This window comes from Frieseomelitta varia, unplaced genomic scaffold (assembly GCF_011392965.1).
Source record: "Frieseomelitta varia isolate USP_RPSP 00005682 unplaced genomic scaffold, Fvar_1.2 scaffold_555, whole genome shotgun sequence".
NCBI classification, from domain to species: Eukaryota; Metazoa; Arthropoda; class Insecta; order Hymenoptera; family Apidae; genus Frieseomelitta; species Frieseomelitta varia.
Genome location: NW_025110318.1, coordinates 44922 through 56255, shown reverse-complemented (window position 1 = coordinate 56255; position 11334 = coordinate 44922). Strand labels below are relative to the sequence as shown.

The following is an 11334-nucleotide window of genomic DNA, read 5'->3' as shown; positions in this document are numbered from 1 at the left end:
AAAAAAAAAAAAAAAAAAAAAAAAAAAAGAACAAAAAATAATAATAATCACCGCAGGTAAGTTGCAATGCATGCGCCGTGCACATCGATGTGACGTTGCTGTTTCTTTTTCTTTCCTTTCTTTTTTCTTTCTCTCGTTTCTTTTCGATGCCTGACTCGTTTCTTGCACTGCATCAAACCCGAATGACACTACTACGGTAGGATGCTTTTGTCTCTACTCTATGGAAGATCGCGACGTATTCTCGTGAATTTTCGTTCACGCTTGATTCCACGCGTGCCGTAGGGTCCGACTAACAAACGAGAAAAAGGAGATCGGCACGACTGACCGAAGAAAAGAAAAGAAAACGAAAAATTAAGAAACCGATCGGTTTCTCAATTGAGCGAGCGTGAGAATGCGTACGCGTGATCGTTAATTACCGATCGAAGGAGCAAACGAAAAAAAATGTAACAGAAAGAACAAACTCTGCATGTGACGTAGCGGACCTATAAAACAAAAGAAAAAAAGAAAGGAAAAAAACGTTCGTTTTCTGTTTCTATCTTTCTTTCTAGCTGGCGTAGATACATCTCTTGTATGTACACATATTGTCTTTCTCTCTCTTTACGTGTGTATATACAGATATCTATATATGTTTGTACATTAATACATATACATATATATATATATATTACATATATTTAGATGTGAATATACCTATCTAGATTAATTATATAGCCCTCTAGAAAGTGCATATTGGCAACCTTGGTTCCTGTCTCGCTTTATAACCGAGCCCGCCGTGGTTTGCTTTTAGGGTGAGGTCTTCAGTTTTTCTCAGTGACCTGACTATATTACTAACGCCCCCACCGACGCCATTCTTTCCCCTCTGTGCTCTTGTTCCCCGCACCGTCGTGTCGTCGCGAGTCTTTTCAAATTATACATTATATACCATACACACACATATATATATATATATATATACATACATTACATGCGTAATTTATATGCCTCTCGCTCGTGTCGCACGAGTCTTTGATACTCGTCGCTTTGATTGGACAAATTGGATCTTGCGATACGAAACAACGACGATTCGGACTTGAGACCTTTTCCTTGCGCTGTAAAAATAAAAATAAAAAGAAAAAAGAAAAAGAAGAAAAAGAAGGAGAAAAAACACACTTTTGCTGATAGTTTTTGGCAAATCGTATCAATTGCAGAGTAATAACATCTCGTACGAGCTGATTTTCAGTTTCCGTAACCACGTTACCTTTGGTTTATAAGCTTATAAGCTCTTTAAACAGCTTTCGCAGCTAGTGAGAGAAGCTTGAACGTTTTTGTCGAAAGCGTGATACCTGCAGCTTGTGTGGAGTGTAACCACACGGAATATCGTCGTGTTCGTTTACTCTGTTTGCCGTTTGTATAGAGAGATCGACATTTGCTCGCTAACCACTAACGTGAAACATGGTGAAAGATCGTTTTCGTTTCAGGTTTCGCAGTGAAGCGGAAATCCCCCTCTTATCCCCACAATCCAGAATGAAAATTCCCCCCCCCCCCAAAAAAAAAGAAAAAAAAAAAGAGAAAAGAAGATAAAAAAAATGTTTCTGAGACGAAACGGTCAATTGGGTATATTTGGAACAGGTTGAAAGTCGAAAGTCAATGATAATCCCGCGCGTTTCATTTCCTTTACCCTGAAGGGATCAACCATGGCGGTATGCGGGTAATGCTTGGTCTAGTTAGCCCAACGATTAAATTTCCTCTGTGCCCGTTCATTCGGTTCACCTCGTATCAGAGAAATCATATCGCGCGTGAACTAACAAAATGACAAAACCGCGGTGTAGAAATCGGACGGATAGATCTTGCCACACACACACACACACACATACACACATACACACACCTTCTCGAACACAAACCACGTTCACCGCCAGAATTTTTTGTCCTTGTGTTTCGTTCTAGAGCCTCACACGACAACGAGATTGAACTTTAACTTTGTTAATTTTGTTAAAACTTAGACTACGCTACTTGTTACACACACTATGTTCACGCAAATACGGCTCACTTTACACTTTCTTTCTTTTTTTTTTCTTTTTTTTTTTTCGTTCACGAACAGAAGAGAAGAAAACGAAACAAAGTTCTGCGGATTGATTCGACACTCGGTTAATGGTTAATTACATTCCACTGTCTTTCTTTCTTTTTTCTTTTCTCTTCTTTCTCAGCGTGTTCGATGATCGACAGCTCGGTACGACGGCGACACGTTCGAGAGTAACGACTTAAACACCTTTCTTTTTATATCTGGCGATTTTCTACGCGGCACGAAACGCCGTTCCACTTATCCTTGACATTTCGATTCCCTCCCGACACGAAAATTCTTTTCAACCCCGAAAGAGCCCGCGAAAGAGTTCTTCTTTTCTTTCTCACAAGAGCCATATTCGATCGAGCCTCTTTCGTGATCAAGATTTATCCGTCCTCCCCTCGACAGCGATGTAAAACGAAAAAAGAAAATACACGTATAAATAATAACGCAAGTAAAACGAAAAAAAAAAAAAAAGTAAAGTACGAGAAGAAAAAGAGGAGAAGGAAAAAAAAGGCAAAAAAAAAANAAAAAAAAAAAAAAAAAAAAAAAGAATTATAAAAAAAACAATGATTAATTTAATTTTTTAAACATTTCCAGATCTGTCGCTAGTAATAAACCAAAATATGTTCTAGGCTCTAAATGTATTCTCGCGTGAAGAAAAGATCTTGTTTAAAACATATCCATGGAATTACCAAAGAGAGAGAAAAAGGAATTAAAACATGATAAAAAGAGAACAGAACAGAGAACAAATGACTAAAAAAAAAAACCAAAGGAAGCATAAATCCGTCTCTCCGTATGCATATATACATATATTACACAGATCGTCCAAAGATCTTTTTAATAAGTAACAAGAAAGTTCTCATTGTTTTTCCATACGTTGATACAATATTATTTTTACTACAATTTTATAAGAGTACTTCTACTTTTACTGTATATCATTTTTTATATATTCAAACAAAGAAAAAAAAACAGATCTCCACATAGATCACATTCTTTTCCATCTCAAAATCTTGCTATTGTGTTTGTACAAATGCAGTGGAAAGCAATCATGAATTTAATAACTAGCTTCACAAACAAATGCTGGGTAATTATTATTTTCACTAAAGTGATACTGATTTATTCTGCCATTAGTTTTAATGTTTTAAATAACAGAAATGTAAAAATGTTCAATGTAAATCTATGTATCCACAATTTTTTTTCAACAAATTTCAGTATTCAATGAAACTTCAATTGTTGAAACACAAAATACCCAGCACTGATATAAACGGTGCATCTCATACAACGTAATCTCAGCTCTGATACTTCAGGACTATATATTTTTACCTAGATTTTTACATTCGATGGTCTTGCGACTTCATCACATTTCAAGTTTTCCCGCGCAAACAAGAGGAATTGAGAACAGTTTGAAAATACACGCCATATGGCAATGTCTTAAAGGGGGAAATTATACTTATTGTTAGAAGTGTGTTACATCGATGTTTTAATGAAAAATATCCTCGCTTTCGTATATTTATACAAATTTCAAGATGTTAGCTCAGGGGCCGGAAACAGCCAATGAGAATCGCACATTCGTTCTGTTTTAAAAATTAATCTTTTTTGTAAAATTGCCAGACAACAAACTTAACGTTTTAAATTAACTGATAAAGTTTCTTCGAAATTTCGTAATTTCTTTAAATTGTTCCGATAATATCGATGACTAAGGTTATGAAAAAAAAAAAGAAATAAACATCCGTATTAAATAATTGTTTTAATTATTGTCTTCCTACATCCGGCAATTTTATAAGAAAGACCATTAATTACACATTGTTAATGCTATTTACTGTTATTTACTGCGAAAATTCTATTGATGAATCATTTACACTCTGTTATTTCTATGTACGCGTCAGTTCATTAATGCGCGCGAAAATTCAAAAGTTATTGCTACAAACTCTATACATATGTATGTAGTTTCAAATGCTTTGTCTATATACCAACTTTTTTCCTCCCTGTTTTTTTGTTTTCCGAAAGAAACTCTCGCGTATCTCGTGAACATTATTCATTATAATTTCGAGCATGGTCAAGCACAAAAGAGAAAGGGAAACGAAAGTTGCAGAGTCGCACACACGACATTGTGTAACAAGCTAAAAGAGCGAACATGTGTTTCTTACGTAGTAGGCATATCGAAATCCTGGTACTTGTCGTATCATAATAAGCGTTTAACGAAGCTGTAAATATGTACATAATTTTCATCGTTATTAAAATTCACTATTATAATACTCTTCCCGTTTCGTCTCTTGCCCTTCTGCACGCGTGATATAATTCTAACCTAATTCCCGATGAAATACCAATATTCGTAAGCGAAATTCGTAAAGCATCGAAACAACGAAATATTCGAATTGAAAATATCAAAAGTGAATGGATTCACTTACCAACAGGCGTAAAATATTCTTTGGAGGAAAGCTGAAGAAGCCATGACGTCACCTGTCCTGCGCCGCAAGAAAAATCGCCGGTAAAATGTCCCATCTTCAAGTCACTTCACTTTTGTATGCAAATTCTAACACTATTTCACGCACTTAACGCGCGTGTCACTGATTTTCGAATGACATCGAGTTTAAACGTAAAATTTCCGTATAAACTAACGACGCGTTACGCGGCCGTCCTTTCAACGCGACTTTCAAAATATATATGGCGGCGCGTCTACCACGTGATACCTCTCCCGTGTCTTCTTTCCCGCCAAAAATGCTTGTTCTAAAAAATAAAAATTGAATTATACTAAAATAATTATCTCTTTATTACACTATTTTTTACTTTAAGATTCTATCAATAAAATGTATATTATATGTACATTAAATAATTTTTGTCTGTATTTTACACGACAGAGGAGACATCTGTAGGTGGAAGTCGGACATTGTTCGTTATTCAAATATCTATTAAACGTTTAAACGGCTGTGAATATTTAAGTGTTTAGACACACCGTAAAAGATTTTTAGAATTTGTTTAAGTGAAAACAGTAAGTAGTAAAATTTACCTTCGACTTTGACTAATTCGTCATTTATGTGTGTACACTTACAAATTCCGTGTATATAACCTCAACACATCTTAGTTAACCTTTAAAAAAAAAAGACTTTAATATTTAAAATATTAAACAAAACTAATGTGCAAAACATACTCTTGTTTATTAAAATAAGAAATCTAATATGTAATAACTAATATGTAAACAGTTCGTTTTGTTTGTAAGTATTATGTTCAATGCAGTTGCATTTTGTAAGATTTTAATTTTGCATTTATTAGCATTTAGATGGAACCAATGGCATTGGGATCACCTGTTGCAAGCCCAATTCAGAGTCCTGGAAGTTCAGCAACTTCTGCATATCTTCCAAATTTTCTTTTAGGTGACAGCACAACGGTAAATAAAATTTGTTTAATTACATTGCATAATATTGCACAATACATCAAGTAACCGTTTTTATTAATTTTCAGCCTGCTAAAATAAATTTGATGACTCCACAAGATATATCAAAACAATTTCACAGTGGATTGACCTCTCCACTTTCTCACTATGGTACTCCAGACTATCGTAGTAATCGACAGAAAGCAGTATTTGGAAGTGCTAATACTCCTAATACATCTCAAATAGTCACAGAAAGCCACACTGGTGGACCTCCAACGAGAGGACTGTTTGATTCTCTGGAAACTTCTGAAAATGCATCACCCTACTTATCAGCAACAAATCAAAGTATAACTTGCAATCAGTCGAAATGTTTGACGACTAGCATGAACAATTCTATATTTAGGGATGGTGCAATGAGTTCTAATGCAAATGAATCACAAGGTCTGTTGCAATGGGTGACTGTCTTTGGTTTTCCACCTAATGATATAACTACAGTTTTGGCTCACATCTCTAGTAGAGTTCGTATAGTGGACAAGCATCCTGCTCCACACTCAACAAGCAATTGGATACATCTAAAATGTGCTTCTGAATTGGAAGCGCAAAGGGCATTTGCGTGTAATGGAAATATAGTGTCTGGATCTATAATGATTGGCGTAATTCCTTGTACAGATGAGGGTGTTATATTAGGATCCGAGAAAGAAAGTCGTTCGAAAGTGAACGGAAGTATTAAGTGTTTGTCTACTCTAGGAAGAGTTACTCAATCGCCAGAATACAGTACACCGCGTACACCAATAAGAGTACAAAATGCAAGACCATTGGCAACTGGTTACAATCAAAATCTTAGTCCGCAGTCGATAAGATCGCCTGAGAATGTTCCACAAAAATCTACAGGTCTAGTTTCAAAAGCAATGGAATATATGTTCGGATGGTGAATGAAGACAATTGTACATACTGTTTTATTGATGATAAATATTGTTTAATGTTCCTGCAATTTTCCTTATGTTTTTATAAAAATTGAATGCAATATAAACACGAATAATCTGAGAAAGGAATATATATGTATTCAAAGATTCAAATGTTCATTTATGTTCTTTTACGATAGTACCAAATATAAATCTTTACAAACATCGAATAATTATCACATAATGTTACATCTAAACTATGTTTTTTCTAGTACTTCTTCTACTTTAAACTAATTACTATCGATATTTAATCGTTTCTACTGTAATACAACATAGCTTACAATTAAGAGGCGTTAAAATTACTTTTGCGACGTTGAATCACGTATATTGCACAGATATCAGTTAAAATGGTCCGTTTCTTAACATACTCGTGTTATTTAAAAAATATCGGTAAACTTCTTTTTACAAGCTGATGAACTTGTAAATTTTTTTGATCGCGTTATCAGTATAATACACATGAGATTTATGACAATGACTTCATTTTATAATGTTAAAAACTTGCGTAATTGTTGTAATCAGTGCATTCCTCTCTCTTAATTTGCATCTATATATGTATATGTATGTATGATTGAAATTTTATACATGTTTCTTATAGAAAATAATTAGTACTAATTTAAACAAGAGTATGTTAAAATGCTCGAGTCTATTCCTTTCCTAAGTCCTCTTCACATGTTTATCACTAATATAGTACAATTGCGCGATCGTTTTCTTATACTAATAAATACATTTATATTGTCCCACACATCGCCTGGTTACAGTTATTTTGGATTCTCAATAGTAGCGCTACCCAAGTCAGTCATTTTTGGATATTTTACTTTTTTCTTTTCCAATTCATCCTGTGCCCAAAGTATCATCTTGAGCAAGTTATTCAATCGTGGACTAGTTGATTCCTTATGCTCCATTTTCAATATAGCTGCATTCAATTCACTTGCAATCTGCAATAGTTTCACCAAAAAAAAAGTATTTCTAATATTGGTATCATTAATTATAGAGCAAATATTACTGCTCTATGTAAATTCATACAGAGAACTATTTTTGCAATCTATTAAAAAAAAAGAGAAAGAAATGTCACAAATGATATCAAACAATTATTACCTTTTGCCTATGGGTCGGATGAAGTAAATCACTGTAGGGACTTTTGTGGGGTTCATCAAAAGCTAACAAAGCCAAAGTACGCTCCAATTCACACAAGATAACGTCATCTGATTCACCAGCTTCGCTCAGCCTATCTTGGGCAAATTGCAGAGCTTCTTCTATTTTCCCTGAACGAATCAACTCGATCAGATGCAACTGCTGCAGATGAAAGTAAAGATATCTGTCGTTGTCTAATAATTCCGGGTGCAGCTGGTTCACGAGATCTGTTGCCTCCTGAATACGACCATTTTGAATTGCCTCTCTGATACGAATCCTATCATCCAACGAGCTCAGATCCACCGTGGGTTCCACTCCAGATTCCTGCTGAAACTTCTCTGCGGCTTCCTTGAAGCCCTCTACGCAGTGAAATCGATCAACGACGTTACAGTACACAGCTTAAAGTCATGTAAAGTTAAGAAAAAAGGAAAGCTTACCTGTGACCAGATAATTCATGATCAAGTTATTCATAGAGACGCGTTGCGTGTAAGAATTCTCCTCGAGCTTGGCGACCCACTCATCCTTCGTTATGTTAACCTGTTTCTCCGGGTAGCTCATCGTTCCTCGACAATCAGCATTGATGTTTACAGTGACCAAATATATCGAAGACCACGGTACACCTGCAGATCCAATCGAATTACCTTGTTAACAGAGATATCGGTGGCTGTTTGACACAACAGCTGATCCCTTATCGCCGTTTCGAGACCGAATAAAATTACTTGAAAACAATTCACGTCTCCAGCGAACGCAACTCGGAGAAAAAAAGGAAGAGAAGGAATAAGCACCTCACGATACACGAACAAATTCTGCAAATACCCTCGAAATGTAACTCTCCGTGAAACCGTCGTTGAAAAGCGATATTTCGTTTTTGATATTAATAGCAATGAAAATTGCCATGCGAAAACGTCGCGTCATGTGAATGGCGACTTATTCTTTGGTTTGGCGCGCCGCCACCAGTTGGTGCAGCAGTTGTAACCATGGCGGATCCGCTGAGTTTGTTGAGGCAATACAATGTTAATAAAAAAGAAATAATCGAACGTGAAAATCAAATTATTTTCGGAGAATTCTCGTGGCCGAAGAATGTAAAGACGAATTATTTAACATACGGGTAAGTACATTGTAAACAACTAAAAAATTCATCGCAACAATTCTAACCTCAAGACGCGATTCCATTGTAACAGAAACAAACAGTTTACGAAACATTACAAAGGGATTAATGAACAAGTCATTCAGTTTTCGATACTGGAAAAGAATATTATTTGTAGTTCTCTGATTTTTAAACAGTGCATAAAATTGTATGTTTTGTTTCTGTTTGTTATACACTTGGTTATATACTTGTAACACTGATATTTTGTTTTCTCCTTTTCTTTAAGTTAATATATTAAGTAGAATGTTTATTGTGTACGTAGAGAAACTTCTGTGAAATATTTAATAAATATACATAACATATAAATATAACAACTTGTAATTTATTGTAGGTCTGGCAAAGAAGGAACGCCAAAAGAATACTACACCCTAGAGTGCCTACTATTTTTACTCAAACATGTACAACTTACGCATCCTGTATACGTGCGGCAAGCAGCTGCAGAGAATATACCAGTGGTACGGCGACCAGATAGGAAAGATTTATTGGCCTATCTGAACGGTGAGACTGCTACGTCAGCTGCCATAGATAAGTCTGCCCCTTTGGAAATCCCTACTCAAGTTAAAAGAACAGCCGAAGATGGATTGGAGAGTGGTACCTCAAAAAAGCCTCGCTTCGAGGAGACTCACGTACAAAAGGTTAAAGAGCAACTTGCTGCTAGGCTGGATGCTCCAAAGGAAGCTTCTGTCACAGTGGATAACATCAAGTCTCTCTCTGAGGCAATGTCTGTCGAAAAGATCGCAGCTATTAAGGCCAAACGTTTAGCTAAAAAACGTACCACAATTAAAGAAAATGATGACATTGGAATGGGATCTGACCTACGTGTTATACTAATGGGCGTGGATGACACAAAAGACATAGTTTCCAGGGAAAGACAGTGGAGAACACGTACAACTATTTTACAGAGTAGTGGAAAGACATTTGCCAAAAATATATTTGCAATCCTTCAGAGTATCAAAGCTCGTGAAGAGGGCAGACAGAAAGGCCCTACTGCACCCACACCTATTGTTACACCACGTTCCACACCCATGCGTCCATTACCACAACCGGCTGTATATAATCGTTACGATCAGGAGAGATTTATCAGACAGAAAGAAGAAACGGAAGGATTCAAAATCGACACAATGGGCACTTATCATGGTATGACTCTGAAATCTGTAACAGAAGGTACAAATCCAGCTGTTAGAAAACCACCGACCAATCCTTCTGCGACTCCCAATTCTGGTCTGCTGCCGACTTCCGCCGCCAAACTCACACCACAGCAAGCTGCGCAGAACAAGCGACCCAGCAGAACTCCTATCATCATCATTCCAAGTGCAAATACGTCACTGATCACAATGTACAATGCAAAAGACATACTACAGGATCTGAAATACGTTAGTAATGAAGAAAAACGGGCACAGGGTTGTAAACGGGAGAACGAGGTTCTTTTGCAACGTAGAAAGGAAGCTGGACTCACAGTACCATACAGGGTAGTGGATAATCCACAGAAACTTACAAATGCGGACTGGGAAAGGGTAGTAGCAGTGTTCGTAATGGGACCAGCTTGGCAATTCAAGGGTTATCCTTTCAACGGCAATCCTGTTGAGATTTTTTCAAAAAGTATGTTTAAGTGAAAATATAACTAAGATAATATTCTATTGTAAGTACGGAAAGTAAAATCTAATTTGGTTAATTCCTTTCTGTTTACAGTTTGCGCATTTCATTTAAAATATGATGAAATGAGACTGGATGCAAATGTAGCCCGTTGGGCAGTGACAGTGATAGAACTGAGCCGAACAAAGAGACACTTGGATCGAGCAGCGTTAATGGTATTCTGGGAACATCTCGACAAGTACGTATTACATCCGTAGAATATTTAAATAAATACAATATTCCAATTACTTTACCTAATATCTTATTCTTTTACAGACACATGATTAAAAATAAGCCACACCTTCGATTTTAAGTCTTGTTGAAGACAGAAGAAATTGTTAACTTGGATGCGTGATCTTCGCCAATTTACAACTGAAACATACGGAAAGCCCAACTACGAGAGCTTGGTAGAAATCGTGATTAACGAAGATTACTTCATTTACGTTCTCCCGAAATGAACGTATACTCGAGAAAGAAGCACGTACATCGAAAATAGTGTAACAAGCGTAACGTTGTTAATCTTTCGATTCGTTCACATAACAGCTTGGATTGTAAGATTAATATCCTTATGTAACGTACACGTAGTGAAGCTCTCTTAACACGGTATTGGTTACTCTAGCATAAACTGATGTGCCTATTATTAAGCAAGTAACAAACATTCTTAAATATAGAACACGAGAAGCAACATATTCCGTATGTCCGTAATATACCAAGGAACAGTGAACGAATAAGAAAGAAACTAAATAATTCATGGCATTGTATATTCCCCGAAACGTTTACTACTGAACCAAATAAATGTACAATGATTTGTACATGTCGATCATGTATCTCAGTGTTTGTCTTTTTCTTCCACCTACTATTTACTCCCACCACTCAAAGCGTAAATGAAAGAAAAATCCAAGAAGATTATTCGTTCTCGGCACGACGTCAAGTTCCTTATAATTCACTGCACGATGGATCGGAGAATTCCCCGTAGGGTTAACCTGTTTCTTCTTCCTAAAGCAAATCGGGGCCAAAGTAAATCGCTTCTGGGCATCGACAGTTTCTT

The 11334-nt window shown here is 36.2% G+C and overlaps 3 protein-coding genes across 5 annotated transcripts; 2 read left to right on the top strand and 1 right to left on the bottom strand.

The window, feature by feature from the left end:
* The first annotated feature begins 4904 nt into the window (after positions 1–4904).
* LOC122533806 (nucleoporin Nup35) lies at positions 4905–6539 on the top strand. 2 transcript variants are annotated; one of them, XM_043663871.1, is made up of 3 exons: positions 4905–5033; positions 5322–5429; positions 5504–6539. In XM_043663871.1, exons 2-3 carry the CDS (start codon positions 5322–5324, stop codon positions 6344–6346), a joined length of 951 nt encoding a protein of 316 aa, XP_043519806.1. In that variant the 5' UTR covers positions 4905–5033; the 3' UTR covers positions 6347–6539. The 2 variants fall into 2 exon arrangements, with proteins under 2 accessions (XP_043519806.1, XP_043519807.1); XM_043663872.1 differs by having other exon boundaries at positions 4908–5033; positions 5315–5429.
* LOC122533807 (glucose-induced degradation protein 8 homolog) lies at positions 6457–8430 on the bottom strand. 2 transcript variants are annotated; one of them, XM_043663873.1, is made up of 4 exons: positions 8293–8430; positions 7945–8127; positions 7472–7866; positions 6457–7311 (listed from the first exon to the last, which is right to left on the bottom strand). In XM_043663873.1, exons 2-4 carry the CDS (start codon positions 8063–8065, stop codon positions 7135–7137), a joined length of 693 nt encoding a protein of 230 aa, XP_043519808.1. In that variant the 5' UTR covers positions 8066–8127; positions 8293–8430; the 3' UTR covers positions 6457–7134. The 2 variants fall into 2 exon arrangements, with proteins under 2 accessions (XP_043519808.1, XP_043519810.1); XM_043663875.1 differs by lacking the exon at positions 8293–8430 and having other exon boundaries at positions 7945–8220.
* Positions 8431–8464: 34 nt separating this feature from the next.
* LOC122533805 (parafibromin) lies at positions 8465–11113 on the top strand. The gene is made up of 4 exons (XM_043663870.1): positions 8465–8615; positions 8986–10253; positions 10344–10485; positions 10563–11113. Exons 1-4 carry the CDS (start codon positions 8485–8487, stop codon positions 10597–10599), a joined length of 1578 nt encoding a protein of 525 aa, XP_043519805.1. The 5' UTR covers positions 8465–8484; the 3' UTR covers positions 10600–11113.
* Positions 11114–11334: the final 221 nt, after the last annotated feature.

Excerpts from the sequence above, each read along its gene's own strand:
- LOC122533805 (XM_043663870.1), top strand. The coding sequence starts at position 8,485 with ATGGCGGATCCGCTGAGTTTGTTGAGGCAATACAATGTTAATAAAAAA. Across the intron at positions 8,616-8,985 it reads ACGAATTATTTAACATACGG|GTCTGGCAAAGAAGGAACGC; the intron begins GTAAGTACATTG and ends AATTTATTGTAG. Across the intron at positions 10,486-10,562 it reads TTCTGGGAACATCTCGACAA|ACACATGATTAAAAATAAGC; the intron begins GTACGTATTACA and ends ATTCTTTTACAG.
- LOC122533806 (XM_043663871.1), top strand. The coding sequence starts at position 5,322 with ATGGAACCAATGGCATTGGGATCACCTGTTGCAAGCCCAATTCAGAGT. Across the intron at positions 5,430-5,503 it reads TTTTAGGTGACAGCACAACG|CCTGCTAAAATAAATTTGAT; the intron begins GTAAATAAAATT and ends ATTAATTTTCAG.
- LOC122533807 (XM_043663873.1), bottom strand. The coding sequence starts at position 8,065 with ATGAGCTACCCGGAGAAACAGGTTAACATAACGAAGGATGAGTGGGTC. Across the intron at positions 7,867-7,944 it reads CATGAATTATCTGGTCACAG|AGGGCTTCAAGGAAGCCGCA; the intron begins GTAAGCTTTCCT and ends TTCACTGCGTAG. Across the intron at positions 7,312-7,471 it reads ATCCGACCCATAGGCAAAAG|ATTGCAAGTGAATTGAATGC; the intron begins GTAATAATTGTT and ends AAACTATTGCAG.